At 41.8% G+C, this 22,503-nt stretch overlaps 1 protein-coding gene across 1 annotated transcript in view; it reads right to left on the bottom strand.

The window, feature by feature from the left end:
• Window positions 1–5,526: 5,526 nt before the first annotated feature.
• notch1b (notch receptor 1b) overlaps window positions 5,527–22,503 on the bottom strand; it is a 144,967-nt gene continuing 127,990 nt past the window's right edge. The window contains exons 26-34 of the mRNA XM_061932673.1: window positions 21,816–22,250; window positions 21,590–21,738; window positions 18,829–19,042; window positions 18,462–18,552; window positions 18,139–18,304; window positions 16,296–16,594; window positions 12,640–12,787; window positions 12,458–12,555; window positions 5,527–7,951 (exon numbers count right to left, since the gene is read on the bottom strand). Of these exons, the coding sequence (XP_061788657.1) occupies window positions 6,659–7,951; window positions 12,458–12,555; window positions 12,640–12,787; window positions 16,296–16,594; window positions 18,139–18,304; window positions 18,462–18,552; window positions 18,829–19,042; window positions 21,590–21,738; window positions 21,816–22,250 (2,893 nt within the window). The 3' untranslated portion in view covers window positions 5,527–6,658. The remainder of the gene's footprint in view (window positions 7,952–12,457; window positions 12,556–12,639; window positions 12,788–16,295; window positions 16,595–18,138; window positions 18,305–18,461; window positions 18,553–18,828; window positions 19,043–21,589; window positions 21,739–21,815; window positions 22,251–22,503) is intronic.

Genomic DNA, 22,503 nt, shown 5'->3' with positions numbered 1-22,503 from the left:
ATAGTATGATTAAAGTGAAAGTTAATTGTTCGTTTGTACATAGTATACGTAATTGTTAATGTTGTAAAAGGTATTTGCACAACTAATTAACGTTAGCGTTAAAGAGGAGCGCGTCTTTGTAAACACTGAACAGGCACGCCAAACGCTCCTCTCAGAGCGAAACGGTGCTTTAGTTTATGAATTTACAACGCAGATACAAATGACACATTCATGTTTTTGTGTAATGATGACAACGTATACTCACGCGGACGATTGACTAGTTGATGGTGATGGCAAGAACGCTGCCGTTGTGCTGCTATGATAGGCCATTTCCGCTCGACACAGTGTGCATACAACAACATTATTAGCAGAGGTGGGTAGAGTAGCCAGAAATTGTACTCAAGTAAGAGTACTGTTACTTTAGAGATTTATTACTCAAGTAAAAGTAAGGAGTAGTCACCCAAATATTTACTTGAGTAAAAGTAAAAAGTATGTTGTGAAAAAACTACTCAAGTACTGAGTAACATACACACACATATCATATATATATATATATATATATATATATATATATATATATATATATATATATATATATATATATATATATATATATATATATATATACACACACACACACACACATATATATATATATATATATATATATATATATATATATATATATATATATATATATATATATATATATATATATATATATATATATATACATTGATATATACAGTATATAATTTATATTTATTTATTTTGCCGTTTTTGTTTACATGTTAAAGGTGTTTTAATAATTATACATGCATGTTTAACATATAGATTCCTTTCTTTCATGAAGACAAGAATATAAGTTGGTGTATTACCTGATTCTGATGACTTGCATTGATTGTAATCAGGAAGCAGTGCTGGTAACGTCCACGTTTTCAAATGGAGGAGAAAAAAAGTTCCTCCTTTCTGTCTAATACCACATGAAAGTGGTTGTTATTTGGCATCTTATTTGTCCAGCTTCCATATTCGTTTTTATACACTTTACAAGAAATACATTGGCGGCAAACTCCGTAGCTTGCTAGCTTGTTTGCGCTGGCTTTCGGAGACTCTTATTTTGAAAGCGCAGGCGCGATGGAGCGGGACTTTTATTGTGAAGACAGGAACTGTGCAGTCAGTATTTACGGTTGAAATAAAAAAAGGGTTTTTTTTCCTTCACACTTTTGATTGAATGATTGGAACTTTTATTAGTAGATTGCACAGTACAGTACATATTCCGTACAATTGACCACTAAATGGTAACACCCGAAGTTAGCTCGGAGCCAGTCAGGTCATGTGACCCCTGGCTCTGTTTGATTGGTCCAACGTCACCAGTGACTGCATCTGATTGGTGGAACGGAGTGAAACGTCACCAGTAAGGCAGGCACTTTGAAGGTCTGTCTGACAGACCAAAACAAACAAAGCGTGCATTAACAGATCGATAAAAATTAGTAGCGAGTAGCGAGCTGAATGTAGATAAAAGTAGCGGAGTAAAAGTAGCGTTTCTTCTTAGGCCGTTTATTGAAATACTCCCACACTTTTGACGACTTTTGGCGTGCTTTTTTCCCCTCGCTCGCACCGCTCGCATCGTCTGCTTTGCGCTCCGCCATGACGGTAGTGTGACGTAAATATGCGACGCGTCGACGAACAAAAACGTCCTCGACGTATTTACGTAACCGATGACGTCGACTACGTCGACGCGTCGTTTCAGCCCTAATATATATATATATATATACATCCTGAAAATATGCAAACAAAACTGTTTAGATAATTGATACTTCAAACTTGCATAAATAAATCTTAAGGAATATAACATAACTTGGCTTCTGAGAGTTTCAAAATGTAATGAATAAAATGCTAAAGTTGTTGATAAACAAGCAATTATTTTAATAATTAAATATGGTCATTTTAAATGAATTATTATGATAATTTAAAATCAATTATTTCAAATATGTTTATTTTAATGTATAATTCTATGGCTGGATGTAATAAGGAGTCAGGAAAAAATACAAATGAAAATACAATTCATTTTGATGTTTTTAGCAAAATATAGTAAAAATGTATTTATTTGGTGGTAGCAGGGGTGTATATTGTAGCGTCTCGGAAGGGTTAGTGCTGCAAGGAGTTCTGGGTATTTGTTCTGTTGTGTTTATGTTGTGTTACGGTGCGGATGTTCTACCAAAATGTGTTTGTCATTCCTGTTTGGTGTGGGTTCACAGTGTGGCGCATATTTGTAACAGTGTTAAAGTTGTTTATACGGCCACCCAAACGGTGACCTGTATGGCTGTTGACCAAGTATGATTTGCATTCACTTAAGTGTGTGTGTGTGTAGAAGCCGCACATTTTATGTGATTGGGCCGGCACGCTGTTTATATGGAGGAAAACCGGACGAGATGACAGGTTGTAGAGGACGCTAAAGGCAGTGCCTTTAAGGCACACCCCCAATATTGTTGTCCGGTTGGAAATCGGGAGAAATTCGGGAGAATGGTTGCCCCGGGGGATTTTCGGGAGGGGCACTGAAATTCGGGAGTCTCCCGGGAAAATCGGGAGGGTTGGCAAGTATGGCCGGAAGGCAAAGCTCTTAATTTACTACGTTCCCATCCTCACCTATGGTCATGAGCTTTGGGTTATGACCGAAAGGACAAGATCACGGGTACAAGCGGCCCGAATGAGTGTCCTCCGCCGGGTGGCGGGGCTCTCCCTTAGAGATAGTAAAGCTACTGCTCCTCCACATGGAGAGGAGCCAGATGAGGTGGTTCGGGCATCTGGTCAGGATGCCACCTGAACGCCTCCCTAGGGAGGTGTTTAGGGCACGTCCGACCGGTAGGAGGCCACGGGGAAGATCCAGGACACGTTGGGAAGACTATGTCTCCTGGCTGGCCTGGGAACGCCTCGGGATCCCCCGGGAAGAGCTGGACGAAGTGGCTGGGGAGAGGGAAGTCTGGGCTTCCCTGCTTAGGCTGCTGCCCCCGTGACCCGACCTCGATGGATGGATGGATGTTTCGACTGTCATCTGCAGTCTTCTTCAGAAGTGTCACCTGACCGCAGTTACGTGTTGCCTATCAGCTGTTCTTGTAGGCGTGGCCAACCAGTCAGGCCTGTCAGGTATACCTGGTCGGCTCCCCCCTCACATCCCTCGCAGGAGGAGGTAGTCACAGGTTTGAATGCTCCCTCATCCCGATTGATGGTTTCCTTGGGCCGCTTCCTTAGTTCGATCGCCTCCTTAATCCATCGTTTGAATTTGTTACCGTTCTGTCCCGATGATTTTTAACCATGATGTGGTTATTTATTTTTGCAACTATCCGATATGGCTGATTTAAGAAACCATTTAATATTCCGAAAAATATTGTCTGATTACAAGAAAATTGTAAAAAAGTATATGAAAGAGACGTGGAATCATGACAGTCAGTTTAACAAACAAGGATAAGAGGCGTTGCCTTCAGGTAATGTAGGAATTTAAATAATTAAACTCAAAACAGATTAGTTCTCTCACTTAGTCACAACACTTAAACACTATATATTTAATAAGTAATGCAATAAAAGTGATAATATTATAATTACGGTTTTATATACTGTACTGTAGTCGCCGGGTGCAGCTGCGGCTGTTTTTAATGAACTCCACAAGATGGCAGTAACTGCATTTGAAGTATCATCACGAGTGGCCAGCACACAGCAGGTTTATCGACTTCTGCTTGGGCATTAAAAAGCCTCCCGTTTCAACTTTCTCAACGTTTAATAAATAATTAATAACTTGTTATGAGTTTGTTATTGTTGACCTTCAGACTTCTTAGTGGTGGCTGATTAGGTGCCAGCTGACTGTTTTTTTGTGGAAGTAGAATTGTCTCACATCAACTTGTATATATCAATATGATATTAATACATATGCATATATTAATACATATACAAATACAAATGTGATGAAAAAATAAATAAATAATTTGTATAAATAAACGCGTATTTTTAAAGATATCTTTGAGATTTTAAAATATATGCAAATAAAATGTATAAATGTAAAAATGTGACATACAAATAAATCAAGAATTTGTATAAATAAACGTGTATTTGTAAATATATTTTTGAGATTTTAATATAAATATGCTTGATTTTGTATTTGTATTGAATTTGCATATGTGGATCGCATTTTTGCTTTTATGTCGTTAAAAAATTCCTCCCACAAACCAGATGCACAAATAAATGTGACCTACACACTCTTCTGAACAACCAGCAGAGGGCACTGCAGCCTGATAAGAGATCAGCATCTACATCGGGACAAAGTCATCAAATGGCATTGATACAATGAAATAAGCAGTTTGCACGGTCTTTCAGATTAACTGGATACATTAGCTTTAGCTAATACAACGCTAACGTTAGCTAGCTCAGGCCCGTTGTGTGTTCTCTCTGTAAAGACGTGGATTGTTTTTGTGCAGAGAACTCCGGCAATTTTGCATATAATGCATATAATGCTCTGTGACCCAGACCGCTCTGGCTTCATAATACGCCACACATTTTCAATGTGAGACAGGTCTGGACCACAGGCAGGCCAGTCTAATACCCGCACTCTTTTACTACGAAGCCACGCTGTTGTAACACGTGCAGCGTGTGGCTTGGCATTGTCGTGCTGAAATAAGCAGGGGCGTCCATGAAAAATGCGTTGCTTGGATGGCAACATATGTTGCTCCAAAACCTGTATGTCCCTTTCAGCATTAATGGTGCCTTCACAGATGTGTAAGTTACCCATGCCTTGGGCACTAATACACCCCCATACTATCACAGAAGCTGACTTTTGAACTTTGCGCCTATAACAATCCGAATGGTTCTTTTCCTCTTTGGTCCGGAGGACACGACGTCCACAGTTTCTAAAAACAATTTGAAATGTGGACTCGTCAGACCACAGAACGCTTTTCCACTTTGCATCAGTCCATCTTAAATGAGCTCAGGCCCAGCGAAACTGGCAGCATTTTTGGGTGTTGTTGATAAACGGTTTTCGCTTTGCATAGTAGAGTTTTAACTTGCACTTACAGATGTAGCGACAAACTGTAGTTACTGACAGTGGTTTTCTGAAGTGTTCCTGAGCCCATGTGGTGATATCCTTTACACACTCCAGATTCTCTGAACCTTTTGATGATATCACGGACCGTAGATGGTGAAATTCCTAAATTCCTTGCAATAGCTTGTTGAGAAATGTTGTTCTTAAACTGTTCGACATTTTGCTCATGCATTTGTTGACAAAGTAGCCTGTTCACCTGTGGGATGTTCCAAATAAATGTTTGATGAGCATTCCTCGACTTTCTCAGTCTTTTTTGCCACCTGTGCCAGCTTTTTTGAAACATGTTGCAGGCATCAAATTCCAAATGAGCTAATATTTGCAAAAAACGTTTACCAGTTTGAAGGTTTTGTGTCTTGTCTTTGCAGTCTATTCAATTGAATATAAGTTGAAAAGGATTTGCAAATCATTGTATTCTGTTTTAACGTTTTGAGTTTTGGATAAATTGATTTAAGCAAGACGTGTCAATTTTAAGACACAAACAGGTGCCATTTATTATATCAAGAAACATTTTTACAGACTGAAAAAAAAAGGACAGAGGGTTTTCGACGGGTTATAGATTTTGCCAGTCGTATCTTTGTACATGAGAGAAAATATACAGTGTCACTACAACCAAATTTAAAAAATAAAATACAACCTGCAGGTTGTTTCTCAGACAGTACTGAAAGACTATGTTTTAGTATGACAAATGGACAATAAACAAACATAAACGTCAATGGATTTTAAAGATTAACAGAACTCAAACACATATTAATGTCCAAAAGACAACATTTATAATGCTATACCGTTGAAATGAATGATTGCATAATGGGGGGGAGGTATACAAAATATATACTCTATTCGATGTGACACTTTAAAGCAAGGGTGTCCAAACTTTAACAGAAGAAAAAAAAAGGGTATATAAACTATACCATCTGTTTGACATTTGAGAGGCAAAACAATGAATGCTTAAGACATCAGATTTCTTCAACAAAATCCTGCTTACAAGGGAAAATGCATGACCTAAAGTATTTACAGAGAGGGACGAGAACACAGCCATAGGCTCAAACGTATAGGAGAGAGAGAGAGAGGGGGCGTTTCCTTGATCTCCTTCCAGACTAACAACAACATACACGGTGGCCGAAACAGGGCCAGTTGTCTTTTTAACAGCCGATCTCCAAGATGGCCTTTAACTGTACAAACATAGCATCAATCACCGCTGGATGCAACGTCTCGCATACTTCCTTCTGCTTTTGGAAAATGCAACAAATGGAACAAAAATGGAAATGGTAAAAAACTCTACGTTTAACACTTACTATGAAATGCCCCTTGAACACCATTTTCTCTATAAACAAGATTATACAAAAAATATGTAAGACAAAGATTAAGAGAAGTGGGACTCGGACGACAATAAATAGCCAGTGTATGAGCACAAAAGAAGAAAAGAAAGACCCCAAATTTCTGTAGGCAGGCAAGGCGTATAAATAAGACATTAATAAATTAAAAAAAACAAAGAGTTGATGAAATGCTGTTAGTATAAAAGCATATAAAGTGTTCTATTAAGTCTTGTTTACAGCTTTGCCCTTTTTTTATTATAAAAATATATGGATCACTTTTTCATTTGAACTGTTCGGGAATGTGCACCATCTGAGACTGCATGCTGGTGGGCGGGCTGGAGATGCCCTCCGACCAGTCGGACATGTTGGAGTGAGGAGAAGAGCTGGACCATTGATCCGGGGAGCCCGGGGAAGGTGTCAGAAAGGGGTGGTCGGCCACTTGGACCTGATGGCTCGGGGTGTTGTCCATGGTGCCCGTGTAGCTGTGCTGGGAGGGCGGGGTGAGGAACTGGGTGCTGGGGATGGACTGGGTGATGATCTGGGCCTCCTGGGACAGGATGGTGCGGATGGGGATGCTGGAGGTGGCGCTGCTCTGCTGGAGCTCCGGGGAACTCAACTCGCCGCTGATGAAGTTCTGGCCGCTGCTCGTGTTTGAGCTCTGGTTCTGCAGCTGGATGCTTTGTTGCTGCTGGAGCTGCTGGAGGCTCTGCATCTGCTGCATGATGTGAGGCTGAGGAGCGAGGCGGGCGCTCTGAATCCCCGTGTAGGTCATCATCTGAGACATGTTGGCAGGGTGACCATTGTGAAGGGTGGTCATCATTCCCAAGCCGCCCTGACCTCCTCCTCCTCTTAAGGCGTTAAACTGGCTCATGTTGCCGTGCATCCTGGAGAGCCAATCGCACTGGCCCGTCAAGGTGCACTGCCCGCTCGACCCTGTCACGGGCAGGTGGGTAAGGCGGGGAGGAAGCGGGTCAAACTGCATCCGCGCCAGCTCCTGCTTGTTGGGCATCACCATGTGGTTGACGGCCAGGTGCGCGTCTGACATGGCCTGGAGGTGATTAAGCGACACGGGCGGCGACTGCTGGAACGGCGACGTCATCATGGGAGGCGACGCCACATCCGATCCGTAGCCGTGCGGCGATGCCAGCGAATCCACCGGCGATAGCACGGCCGAGCTGTCCAGGAGGTTGCCGGACTTCCCGTCCTGGGAGTTCTTCTTCTTCACTTTCATGTCCTTGCTGTCCTTGCAGCTTTTGGCACCGGGCTTCCGGGCCTTTTTGCCCAGCCCTTGACCCTGCGGCTGGGACTGCTTCATGTTGCCCAGGTAGCCGTTGGGCGAGCAGAGAGCGGGCGACAACGCCGTGCTGAGGGAGCCCCCGTGCATGGGAGGGCTTCGCACGAGGTTGTACTCGTCCATCAGCCTCACGATGTCATGGTGCATTCGCTCTTGGGCAATGTCCCTTGGAAGGCGGTCCATGTGGTCGGTTATCTCTCGGTTGGCGAAGTGATCCAGGAGGACCTTGGCGGTCTCGTAGCTTCCTTCCCGAGCTGCCAGGAAGAGTGGCGTCTCCTCCTGAGGGGAACAGGACGTAAAAGCACATTAATGACGCAAAGGAGATGTCATCAACCAAGGTACCGTATTTTCCGCACCATAAGGCGCCCTGGGTTATAAGCCGCGCCTTCAATGAACGGCATATTTCAAAACTTTGTCCACCTATAAGCCGCCCCGTGTTATAAGCCGCATCTAACTGCGCTAAAGGAATGTAAAAAAAACAGTCGGATAGGTCAGTCAAACTTTAATAATATATTAAAAACCAGCGTGATGTGGGCGCGCATGGAGTCGTATATCAACATGGACGGAGCTGCGTGAAAAAAGCCACCCGGCCTCTTCGCGTAAACTTAAACTTACCTTAACCACTCGCTCATCTTTTCTTCATCCATCCATCCCTTCGAGTTAGCTTTTATGATGACGCCGGCTGGAAAGGTCTCTTTTGGCAAGGTCTTCCTTTTGAATATCACCATGGGTGGAAGTTTCTGGCCATTAGCATGGCAAGCTAGAACCACAGTGAAGGATGACTTCTCATTCCCTGTGGTGCGAATATTCACCGTACGTGCTCCCGTTGTATCCACAGTGCGGTTCACAGGAATATCAAAAGTCAGTGGAACCTCGTCCAAGTTGATAATGTTCTCTGGCCGGATCTTTTTTTCAGCTATCTTGTTTTTACAATATGCACGGAAAGTAGCCAGCTTTTCTTGAAAGTCTTTAGGCAGTTGCTGTGAAATAGTAGTCTGTGTGCGGATGGAGAGATTGCGTCTTTTCATGAACCGGATCCCTGTCGCTTAGTAGGAGCCATTTTGTGGTCTTTACAGATGTAAACACACAAAGGAAATGAAACGTACGGTAATATCCGCGCACTTCTTCTTCTTCTACGCGGGCGGGTGGTTGCTTACAGTAGAAGAAGAAGCGCTTCCTGTTCTATGGGGGCGGGTGCTTACCTTGGCGGTTGCTTGCGTAGAAGAAGAAGCACTTCCTCTTCTACGGGGAAAAAAGATGGCGGCTGTTTACCGTAGTTGCGAGACCGAAACTTTATGAAAATGAATCTTAATATTAATCCATATATAAAGCGCACCGGGTTATAAGGCGCACTGTCAGCTTTTGAGAAAATTTGTGGTTTTTAGGTGCGCCTTATAGTGCGGAAAATACGGTAATCAAAAAGGTCAACCAACGAACAAGATTTCTCTACAGAGTCTCCTCTCTGGTCAACAAAAGCACCATTAAGATTCTAGCGGGAACTCTCGTTCTGTCATGACATGGACTTTGGCGCAGTTTCCTACGAGGATTGCTTTCCCAAGATGCAAACGAACTGGACTGGACATCGGATGAAGGTAGATACATGTTTAATTATTACTATTAACTACAAAAAGGGTACAAACAAAAGGCGCGCACAAGGTGGAGAACAAACTTGGCTATGAAAACAAAAGAACTAACACAAAGGCAAAACTATGGACATGAAACAAATACCGTATTTTCCGCACTATTAGCCGCACCTAAAAACCACAAATTTACTCAAAAGCTGACAGTGCGGCTTATAACCCGGTGCGCTTTATATATGGATTAATATTAAGATTCATTTTCATAAAGTTTCGGTCTCGCAACTACGGTAAACAGCCGCCATCTTTTTTCCCCGTAGAAGAGGAAGTGCTTCTTCTTCTACGCAAGCAACCGCCAAGGTAAGCACCCGCCCCCATAGAACAGGAAGCGCTTCTTCTTCTACTGTAAGCAACCACCCACCCGCGTAGAAGAAGAAGAAGCACGCGGATATTACGTTTCATTTCCTTTGTGTGTTTACATCTGTAAAGACCACAAAATGGCTCCTACTAAGCGACAGGTTTCCGGTTCATGAAAAGACGCAATCTCTCCATCCGCACACGGACTACTATTTCACAGCAACTGCCTAAAGACTTTCAAGAAAAGCTGGCTACTTTCCGTGCATATTGTAAAAACAAGATAGCTGAAAAAAAGATCCGGCCAGAGAACATTATCAACATGGACGAGGTTCCACTGACTTTTGATATTCCTGTGAACCGCACTGTGGATACAACGGGAGCACGTACGGTGAATATTCGCACCACAGGGAATGAGAAGTCATCCTTCACTGTGGTTCTAGCTTGCCATGCTAATGGCCAGAAACTTCCACCCATGGTGATATTCAAAAGGAAGACCTTGCCAAAAGAGACCTTTCTAGCCGGCGTCATCATAAAAGCTAACTCGAAGGGATGGATGGATGAAGAAAAGATGAGCGAGTGGTTAAGGTAAGTTTACGCGAAGAGGCCGGGTGGCTTTTTTCACGCAGCTCCGTCCATGTTGATATACGACTCCATGCGCGCCCACATCACGCTGGTTTTTAATATATTATTAAAGTTTGACTGACCTATCTGACTGTTTTTTTGACATTCCTTTAGCGCAGTTAGATGCGGCTTACAACACGGGGCGGCTTATAGGTGGACAAAGTTTTGAAATATGCCGTTCATTGAAGGCGCGGCTTATAACCCAGGGCGCCTTATGGTGCGGAAAATACGGTAGTAAACACTTACTGTGACCAGAAAGAACGGCATGAACTATGATATCAGCCATTGACAAACAAGTCAATGGCGTTTTAAAATCGTGTTTTTATCATCTTCGTCTTTTAGCAAAGGTAAAACCGTTTTTATCTTTTAACCTTTTTGAACAAGTCGTGCATGCTTTTATTTCAAGTGGCCTGGACTACTGCAATGCACTTCATGCTGGCATTAGCCAAAAAGCTCTCTCCCGGTTGCAGTTAGTCCAGAACGCGGCAGCACGACTTTTAACAGGGGCCAGGAGACGCCAGCATATAACCCCAATCCTTGAGAGTTTGCACTGGCTCCCTGTTCATTGTAGAATTGATTTTAAAACCTTGCTGTTTGTTTTTAAAGCTTTACATGGACTGGCACCTCAGTATATCTCGGACCTCATCCAAACTTACAATCCTGCGCGCGCTCTGAGGTCCGAGAGCCAGCTCCAGCTCGTGGTGTCCAAGACGAGACTTAAAACCAGGGGAGACAGGGCCAGCTCTGGAACACTCTGCCCCTCCATGTTCCAACTGCTCCCTCAGTGGAGTGTTTTAAGTCTCGTCTTAAGACCCACTTTTATTCTCTGGCTTTTAACACTAGGTGAGTTGTGTGGTCCTCTGTTGTCCTCTGTGTTTTTAAAATTTTGATTTCTATTTACTGTTTTAACTGGTTTTACCCTTTTGAAATTGTTTTTAATCATATTTATTTTATATTGTTTTTAATTGTGTTTAATATTGTTGTGCAGCACTTTGGAAACATTTTGTTGTTTAAATGTGCTATATAAATAAAGTGGATTGGATTGGATTGGTAACATGAGTAGCATGGGTATCATCAGATAAACAGGGGTAATGTCGCCAGGCCGACTGCCTGGCAACTGCAAGCTTAAATAATGGTGACATGATTAGTGACAACAGGTGCGTGACTCAAAATGTGAAACAGGTGAAAGTAATGGTTGCTATGGTGACAAAACAAGGGAGTGAAAAAGCAGGAACTAAGTGTCCAAAAACCAAACAGCACTTGGCCAAACAAAAACATGATCAACAGACATGACACGTTCAACCCTTTTTCGATTACGCTTGCACCTCCTGGTACCCTAGCACCTCCAAAACCCTTAAATCTAGACCAGAACAAGCTAGTCAGGCTACTTTTAGACCTCCACCCCAGATCACACCTCTCTCCTACCCACTTCCCCAAAATGGGCTGGCTCAGGGTGGAGGACAGAGTAAAACAACTTGCACTGAGCCTGGTCTATAAAATCCGCCACACCTCCCTGATACCGAAGTACATGTCAAACTACTTCCTTAACGTAAATGACCGTCATAACCACAACACCAGTGGGAGCTCAACTAACCACGTTAAACCCAGATTCCGATCTAACAAAGGTCTTAACTCATCCTCCTTCTATGCCCCATCAATATGGAATGCACTCCCAACAGGTGTAAAAGAAAGTGCATCTCTATCCTCCTTCAAAACCGCACTAAAAGAACACCTCCAGGCAACTTCAACCCGAGACTAACACCCTCCCCCCTCCACATCCCACCTCCTAGGATTGTAAATAATCAAATGTATATACTTGTTCTTATGCTTTCTGAACTCACTATGTTCACTGCTCGCTGTACATATCCTACCAAGTCAGACCTACACTGTTTCAATGTCCATTTCTCTGATGATGCAATTGTTGATGACTGAAGTGCTGATATCACCCCCCCTCCACATCCCACCCCCCGGATTGTAAATAATGTAAATAATTCAATGTATATACTCTGATGATTAACTTGTGTGATGACTGTATTATGATGATAGTATATATTTGTACCATGAATTGATTAACGTGGACCCCGACTTAAACAAGTTAAAAAACGTATTGGGGTGTTACCATTTAGTGGTCAATTGTACAGAATATGTACTGTACTGTGCGATCTACTAATAAAAGTTTCAATCGATCAATCAATCAATCAGAATGGATAAAGTTGGAATGTTTTGGTACCTTGTTGTTCTGCATGTCCTTGTTGGCGCCGCTCTTGAGTAACACGATGGCTGCCTCCACGTTATTCACAGCGGCGGCCCAGTGTAACGCCGATTTACCTGGCAGGACCGACAAGAGCCAATCAAACCTAGACCTTCATTGCGCATGCGTTCAAATCCTTTGAAGCGACGTGAGCTCTTTACCGAAATCATCGATGGCGTTGACATCGGCGTGGCAGTTGATGAGCTCATCCACCATGCCTTCCACCGCCAGCCGGGCAGCCAAGATTAGGGGAGTGGTGCCGTCATGCATGCGGGCATCGAGGTCGGTGGCGCGGTTCCTGATAAGAATCTGTCGAGACCATCACAACAATAACAGTATATAAGTACAACTCATTGGGAGATTCATCAACTTATTAGACAACTACAAATGCATGGTACACTGCAAAAACTGAAATCTAAGTAAGATGAAATATCTCAAATAAGGGTGATATTTGCTTATTTTCTGTCTGATAAGATCATTCTTCTCACTAAGCAGATTTTATGTTAGAGTGTTTTACTTGTTTTAAGTGTTTTGGTCCTAAATGATCTCAGTAAGATATCACAGCTTGTTGCTGAGATTTGATGACCTATATTGAGTAAAACATGCTTGAAACTAGAATATCAACTGTTGCAAAGCTGTGTCATCAACACTCACAAGTATAAAACTACTTTTTTAAAGTAATCATTTCTTATTTCAAGCATGAAAAAAAAAAATCATGATTTTGACACAATTGTGTCTCATAATTAAAACAGATGACAGCCAAATGGACTTTGCTGTTTTATTTTCCATGAAACAATAGAAAATACATACTCATATAGTAGTACAGTTGGCAAAGTACAGTAAACTGACAGTTAATATTTAAACATTTAACATGTGACATTTCTAACAATTTTGAACAGAAATAGTTCATGCACATTCAGATACGTTCTTCAAAATTACAAAAAAAAAAAATTTGGTCAGGGGGCCGGGCTGTATATATATATATATATGTATATATATATATATATATATATATATATCGATAAAATGACATCATCGTGCCAAGTGCGTGCTCTTTCAGTCAATTAGTGCGTAAGGAATATATATATATATATATATATATATACTTTGCGCACTAATTGACTGAAAGAGCACGCACTTGGAATATATATATATATATATATATATATATATATATATATACACCTTGCACACTAATTGACTGAAAGAGCACGCACTTGGCAGGATGATGTTATTTTATCGATGGGAAAATACAAAAAATGTAATGCCGAGCGCATATCATTATGTCAAGATAATGGCACTAGCATTTACTTAATTTAAGAATATTTTTCAACATATTGAGAAAAAAGGTCTCATATTTGTTTTTTCTACCAAGAAAGGTGCACTTGTTATTAGTGAGAATATACTTATTTTAAGGTATTTTTGGGTTCATTGAGGTTAGGTAATTTTACTTGTTTTGGAAAGTCTTGACAAGCCAAATTGTCTTGTTCTATTGGCAGACAATTTTGCTTAGTTCAAGTAAAATGCCCCTAACTTTTGTATTTTTTTTTCTTGTTTATGAACACTGACTTTTTGCAGTGTAGTAGACTAGACCAGTGTTTCTTAACCATAGGGACGGGGCCCATTTCTGGGCCGTGAGCGCCCCCTATCGAGTCGCTAAAAAATATCTATTTCTCAGCTGTGGGCCGTATGGGCCCATCGGTACTCAGCTGTAATACACTTTTCCACCAATTGTGGCAGTAGAGACAATCTCAAAACAAACGGAAGAAGTCTGGAGCTAAATTCATGGAGAAGTTTCTTAAGCGCATAAATTATGACTAAAGTGGTGAAGCTGTATTTTCATTTGTACTTTAAATTCATTGACAGTTTAGTTAAGAAAAATATTCTTTATTAATGAAGTTAATTTATTTTACCACTACACAATTGTACTTTTTTTCTTCATTCGTTATTGATGCGTTCCTTCTCATGCAGTATATTTTTCTAATCAGCCTGACCAAAATAACAAGCAGCTAAAATGCGCCAAACATGAAAAAGTGTAGAGAGAGTGTTTTGTATTTTTCTCATCATCCCTTGTAATGGGATGACGATGATGATGATCATTAAATGGGTGTAGTTTTGATTGTTTATGCTGATTGGAAGTTTTTTTTATAATATCCACAATATTAAATGAGCAGGATGGGTTGTGTGTGACTATGTTTGTTGAATTTTTCTGCTGGTATACTTTTTTTGTCTGCATCATGACTAGGAAAGGTTGTTTGGAATGGGTCATATCAGTGAATGCTGTACACAAGTTCACATCGTTGTACAATTAATGGCCACTGACTTGAGTACTTAAGTTGGCCACCATATGGCGACAAAATAGCACCTATCAGTCGCTGACTATTTGTATATTATATGAATATAGCCTACTCAGTGGCCTAGTGGTTAGAGCAGTGGTTCTTAACCTGGGTTTGATCGAACCCTAGGGGTTCGGCGGAGGTCAAAACACACCCGACTCATTGTGTAAATAAAAACTTCTCCCTATCGGCTTATTACGGATAAGGCAACAGCAGAAGTCAGACTGATTTGCAGGTGTGTAATTTGTTGTGAGTTTATGCACTGTGTTGGTTTTGTTCTTTGAACAAGGTGATGTTCATGCACGGTTCATTTTGTGCACCAGTAAAAAAACATGGTAACACTTTAGTATGGGGAACATATTCACCATTAATTAGTTGCTTATTAACATGCAAATTAGTAACATATTGGATCTCATTGTCTGATTTGCATAATTTGCCATGCTTTTTTGTTTCTTGTTGGAAACTGTTTGAACCAACTGATGTATGCATACTTGCCAACCTTGAGACCTACGATTTCAGGAGGTGGGGGTGGGGGCGTGGTCGGGGGTGGGGCAGGGCGTGGTTGGGGGCGTGGTTAAGAGGGGAGGAGTATATTGACAACTAGAATTCACCAAGTCAAGTACTAAATTGGCCCTAGTGTGTGAATGAGAGTGTGAATGTTGTCTGTCTATCTGTGTTGGCCCTGCGATGAGGTGGCGACTTGTCCAGGGTGTACCCCGCCTTCCGCCCAATTGTAGCTGAGATAGGCTCCAGCGCCCCCCGCCACCCCAAAGGGAATAAGCGGTAGAAAATGGATGGATGGAAGTATTTCATATATATATATATATATATATATATATATATATATATATATATATATATATATCCTGAAAATATGCAAACAAAACTGTGTTTAGATAATTGATACTTCAAACTTGCATTAATAAATATTCAGGAATATAACATAACTTGGCTTCTGAGAGCTTCAAAATGTAATGAATAAAATGCTAAAGTTGTTGATAAACAAGCAATTATTTTAATAATTAAATATGGTCATTTTAAATGAATTATTATGATAATTTAAAATTTATTATTTCAGATATGTTTATTTTAATGTATAATTTTATGGCTGGATGTAATAAGGAGTCAGAAAAAATACAAATAAAAATACAATTAATTTTTTTTAAATTAATAAATATATTTATTTTTAGGTAAGATGAACATAATAATACAATGTATCTCTAGTCTGGATGATTTAGTTCTTGTCACCCTGTTGCCATAAAGAAAAGGCTGTCCTCACTCAGGTCCGCATGGAGCTGGAGGGGGCGTGGCCTCCAGCTCCGGCTGATAATCGGGAGATTTTCGGGAGAATATTTGTCCCGGGAGGTTTTCGGGAGAGGCGCTGAATTTCGGGAGTCTCCCGGAAAATTCGGGAGGGTTGGCTAGTATGGATGTATGTAGTGCACAAAACCAACTTGTCCCCCAAATAACCCTCCACTGACCTGGAAGACACCCTGGGCGTCTGCTGCCACGGCCGCATGCAGGGGCGTCCTGCCCATGTTGTCCTGGATGTTGGCATCAGCGCTGGCCTCCAGCAGCCTTTTGGCGGCGTCGGAGCGGGCGTAGCGAGCGGCCAGGTGCAGCGCGGTCTCGCCGGTGCGGTCGGTCTGGTTGTGAAGGTTGGCGCCCTGATAGATGAAGTCATTGATCACGTTGGCCGAGGCGTCCTCCTCCTCCTCGCTGTTGCCCGTTTCTAAGCCGCCGCCACTGCAGGACGCAATCATCAGGGGTGTGAATCCATCTGGACAGAGAAGGAGGGGAGAGTGAAGAAAAAGTCCCAAGACTGCACGCTCAGCAGAAGGAAGACAACAAGATGCACTTCAAAGCGGCGCGCCCATCAAAACAAAGCAACAAACAAATCGAAAAACGGATTCTGATCAAGGCTCCCGCGCTGCACAGGGTTCAGAAAAAAAGTGAAGCCGAGGGGATAGAGGCCAAAGAAGAAGCCCACAAAACCTGAATATCTGACTGTGAGAGGGAGCTCAGTCCGTCGACTTGGATGAGCTTTTTCCCTCTTCAAAAGGATAGTGAGCCGCAGATCCCGCAGATTTGGTCGATTCAAGTGCATCGATCCGCGACGGGGGCGAAAAAAGTGTGCTCTCAGGTTGTTAACCCTATTACTTTGATTTGTCACAGCCTCTCTGCTGGGAATTCAGCGCTAAGTGCAACATTGGGTTCGGAATGTGATGCCTTCATTGTTTTTTTGTGCAATGTGGAAAAGAAAAAGGAGGGTGAAAAAGAGGCCCATTACTAGTCCAATGATGAATCTGATCAGGAATCAGCGTTTCCCGCCCCTAGGCGCCGGCTGCTTTGAAGAAGATCCCTCACCCTGAGGACCCCCGGGCTTCTGGCAACTCCCACTTGTGCACGCACGCCAACGCAAATCACACACCAGCAATGTGAATACTAGGCTAATTTGACATGAAAACAGACACCCAACTAGCATTTTTAAGCTACTGTAGATAGGCAGGACTAATCAGTATACCCCAAGGCTTTTAGCACCTGGAAAATCAATACGCTCACAATCGAGGATCTTAATACTGTAGCCAAAAAGCGCTAACGTTTCATGCAGTTGATCCGAGAGAACAAAATGTAACGAGATCCTTTATCAGCACAACAAATCATAACACGGGTCTGATGATATGGCACAGATCCCGATCATTTGATTTATATGCTAAACTGTGGCCACACGTAATGAAATTAAACCATTAAATCCTCATCTGATTAGATTTCGTAAGGAAACAGGCATCCTAACATGTTCAAATTGGATTGTTCCAGTTCAATTTAAATTGTTGCATAATACACTGCAAGATCCGCAATAAACGGTGATTGTGATTCAGCTGCCGTTGCATCAAATCAAGTTCTTTACAATCATTTTTTAACAATGTCATGAACATTTATGCACAAATAGGAAGTTGCACAAACAGACTACAAAAATGAAGGCAAATAATAAAAGTTATATTTTTTTCAAATGAACCAAAAATACAAAATATGTTTAGTAATTTAAAGAGTCTCTGATATATTTTTTGATGGACAATTCAAGATCACAAAAGATAATTCTTTTGATGGGATTTTTCCTGTTTGAAAAAATAATAATATGAAAATACAAATACATTACATAAATAATACAAAGGTAAATGAGCAACTATGCTATAATCAGGCTAATTTGTAGTCTGTACAGAAGTATACAAATGTTCATTAATGTATGTATTAATAAATAAATAAATATCCCACACACAAATTAAGTCCTAATAATTGGTGACGATGCGAGCCGAGTTCACCCACCTGGACCCCGAACGTTAACGTCCATGCAGTCGTTCTCAATCTCGCCCTGGGGGGGTGTGGGCGCGATGGAGGGGACGCGCAGGTCGGCGGCGTCCAGGTGCTGTTGGGTCCACTGTCGGTTGTCCTTCTTGTCGTCCACCTCCAGGACAGCTTGCTCGTCAAAGTGCTGTTGCGAAGAGGCGGGACGGAGCAAGGTTTGGAGGGTAAGAAAAGAAAAAGATCGGATTAAAATCAGAAAACGCACAAAAAGTCATTTTAATCCAGAGTTATGTACAATGTAAAAGAACTGCAAAAAATGGGTAGAAATTTGTCTAGTTTCTTACCCTGAAGCGTTTGGCATCGGAAGGCTCATCTTCTCCCCAATCGTTGTGGCCGTCGTCCATGAGCGAAATGTCCGAGGTGTTTTTCAGCGGCCTGTGACGAAGAAGAGAATGCGGTGAACTCCTCCATCTGCGCAGCGTTCGTGGTTTAAAAAAAAAAAAGAAGCACCCAAAAGCATTGATCACATGCATTCCCCCACCCCTCTGTCCACCATGTCAATTAAAGAGCTCCTCAACCGCCTGTATCATTATCATTAATGATCCGGAAAAACCCTGCTTTGCCCCCAAATTTCAAGGGTCATGGGTCACACCCGCCGCCGTCCTTTAGACATAATCCTTCACCTAAAACAACGACAGAACGGAAACTTACTTTAATCCCACCGAGTCCTCCCCGACGGGCTCCCGTCTTTTCTTTTTGCTGGTCTCCGTCGTCTTAAAGCCTTCGGGGAGCCAAAGGCGTCCGTGTTCGTGGCGTCGCTTACGGGCGGCGACCATGCCCACTCCGGCGAAGGCCAGCATCAGCAGAGCGCCGACGACCACGTAGATGGGATAGAGTTCCTGAGACGGCTGAGGGTCTGCACCGCCTGGCAGGAGAAGGCACAACATGGTCACGGCGGGCTGGGGGCGGGGGGACAGACATGGACCAACTACGGACAGACCAGAAGTGATCGTGCGAGCAGAGCTGGTTCGCTCGCTGCGTCCTCCTCCGAAATGCTTTGTAAAGCTATCTTTGGCTATCTGTTCTGCAATAATCACAATTGCTAACCGCTTTTCATAAAAAAAAAAAAGAAAAAAGGATGGGGCGTGATAAAAAAAAAAAAAACACCAAGAAGGGGAAAAAAGACCAATACCACCTCCTAACTCCCTTTTCAACTCAGGGTACCGAGAGACAACTTTACCATTTCTTCTTTAAGAGAAAAAAGGGAAGGGGATTAATGAACTTCAAATTACTGCACGCGCTTTAAGCTGTAAAGACGGAGGATTTATTAGGATTTTCCAGATAACAAAGACTCCCAACTTCTAGCACACTCCCGATCAATTTTTCCCCTTCCTTTTTTTTTTCCACTAACGATTTTGAAATGATAAACTCCCCCCCCCCCCCCCCCCCCCCCCCAACCTAAACCCTTGGAGATGCATTAAGTCCTGGTATTACATTCACTGAGGTGAAGGTTGCAGCAGCCCCTTACGCTGCTGGATGAGGCGTGCGTGGGCGTACGGGCACGTGGAGAGTGTGTGTGTGTGTGCGCACGCATGTGAACATGTCTGAGAAAGCAAAAGAGATGGAGAGCTGTATGCTTTGAGTGAGTGAGTGAGTGAGGTGGGGCTGGGGGAACAAGTTGATTTGCAGCAATTAACCATTTTGGAGCCTGAAGCCAGTGGATTTAGACCGCGAGGAAAGGATTGATTGTTTAGGCCATGAGATTCACAACTGCATTTGTTCTCCGCTGCATAACAAATACACAATCAAAGAGCGTTAGGGTTAGGACCTGACTGGGGGGTGTCGGGGATATTTTCACTTTTCATGTGTGCAAGGCACGCGTCCCACCTGTGTGTATGATCACGTATGCAAAGACTGCAGAACAAGGCCTGGCGGGATCGTAGCATAAAAGCTCCAGTTAGCACCTACATATTGCTGAGTCTCATATAGTTGCCAGGTGCATGCTCAACAAAAGCAAATAACTGCTGGAGTCTGTAATTAGCGCCTTTAAAAAAACATTGAAATGATCAGATGTGGCTGTAGGCAACTTCCTACTTCCTAGTTTTTATTAACTCCACAAGATGGAGTTGCATTTTATGCTTTTCATTTCATCCCTCGCCAAACCACGCTTTAAATTTCACCTTTAAATATTTTATATCATTAATTCATATCACAGGTCCTCAGTTTTTCCGCTTTTGACTACCACCTATTATGTAAAAATATGCAGATTTAAGGAAATTGTACATATTTTTGAGCTAAAGTAAGTATCTGTATTACAGTACAGCAGTGGTCACCAACATTTTCAAGCCCAAGATCCCTAGTCTCAGGAAAAAAAACAAACCAAGATCTACCCCTGCGTCAACTATGTGTTATATGTATATATATACTGTATATACACAAATATATATATATGTATATATATATATATGTATATATATATATATATATATATTTGTGTGTATGTATATATATATATATATATATATATATATATATATATATATATATATATATTTGTGTGTATATGTAGATTAAGATTAACACATTAAATACATTTTTATTGAAAAAAAATTAAATAAATATATATATTTTAGTTTTGTTTTATATATATATATATATATATATATATATATATATATATATATATATATACACATACATACATATATATATATATATATATATATATTCCTTGCGCACTAATTGACTAAAAGAGCACGCAATTGGCGCGATGATGTCATGTTATCGATGGGAAAATGCATTTTTAGACCCAGAGAGTAACAAGCGATTGCCTTGTTGCCTTTCCATTACGAAAAATAAACTAGTTTTTAGTATAAGTTTGCTGGTTTCAAGAAATGTAATGCCGAGCGCATATCATTATGTCAAGATAATGGCACTAGCATTTACTTAATTTAAGAATATTTTTCAACATACTGAGAAAAAAGGTCTCATATTTGTTTTTTCTATCAAGAAAAGTGCACTTGTTATTAGTGAGAATATACTTATTTTAAGGTATTTTGGGGTTCATTGAGGTTAGCTAATTTTACTTGTTTTGGAAAGTCTTGACAAGCCAAATTTTCTTGTTCTATTGGCAGATAATTTTGCTTAGTTCAAATAAAATACCCCTCATTTTTGTATTTTTTTCCCCTTGTTTTTGAACCCTGACTTTTTAGAAATTCCTTAAACAGGACTTCTGTTTCCATGCTGAAGGTTAGGGGGAAATTAAGATGATTGCAGTTTCATTTTATCACTATTTTTGGCAAGTACTGCAGTAAAGCTAAAATGTGAACACGGTGTTGCAAATAAAAATGTTCTGTGCACACACAAAAAACACTGTAGGGGTGTGGGCGAATGACGAGCGAACAATCAATAGAAACCAATACAGGTCTGATGCTGTAGGATCAAACCTGAAGATGATTTTGAGTTAACTTACTATAAACAGCTTCAATGGTGTAGGGAACATCCAGTTTGCCACTGGAAGCCAATGCTCCGAGGAAGGCAGCGGCATCCATGGTGCTCTGGAAACACTCACTGGACTGCTGGATGCACTGACGGTTATCCACCTCCAAGTGCACAATTGAACTGCAAGGAGAAGAGAAACCCTTCAGATAATTGTTTGTCTTTCGAAATATTGGCCAAACTATTTCAAATAGGCTCACCCTTTTATCTGCAAGTGATCCAGCTCCCTCTTCGTCCTCCAGTGCCCCCCTGCTGCGTGATACAAGCTCCTCTTAGCTATAGTCAGCACCTTGACCGGAACCTCTGACCAACTGTCTACTGAGCGCTTGACATTGTACTTTTTCAGCTCCTGCTCGTTGCCGTAGTAGGGATAAACCATGGTGCCGCCCTCCACGTCCTGCCTGAACACCACGTTGGTGCGGAGGACACGGCTGAGCTCGCGCAGGAAGCCAAACGAGTTGTTGAGGAGCTGCTCGGGCGCGATGTGGACCACTACAACCAACTGGCCCATGGCGAACTTCTCTGGCATGTTGTTGGCACAGTCCAAGCCGTCCCACTCACACTCGGCGTTGTTGCAGCCTTGGTCGCAGTGGTTGTCGGCATAGTGATCCTTGCAGTACTGGTCGTATAAAGGGCTGCAGAAAAAAAAAGTGCGTTCCCAGCAATTTTAGACAACAACGGCTGAGTGTTGATTCATTTTCAGTGGATATTAAATCCATACTGCTATACAAACTGTACAGTTTATCCACATTTGCTAACTCTAGTATTGTCCCTTGACAATATATACAAGGGGTGCTCATTACGTCGATCTCGGAGGGTGTGTCAGTCGATCACCAGCCAGGCATTAAAAAAATAGTCCTAAAAATGAGCGATCATAAATCTTCACTA

The sequence above is a fragment of the Nerophis lumbriciformis genome, linkage group LG03 (assembly GCF_033978685.3).
Source record: "Nerophis lumbriciformis linkage group LG03, RoL_Nlum_v2.1, whole genome shotgun sequence".
NCBI lineage: Eukaryota > Metazoa > Chordata > Actinopteri > Syngnathiformes > Syngnathidae > Nerophis > Nerophis lumbriciformis.
The sequence above is the reverse complement of the archived record's forward strand: the minus strand, read 5'-3'. Positions and strand labels throughout refer to the sequence as shown.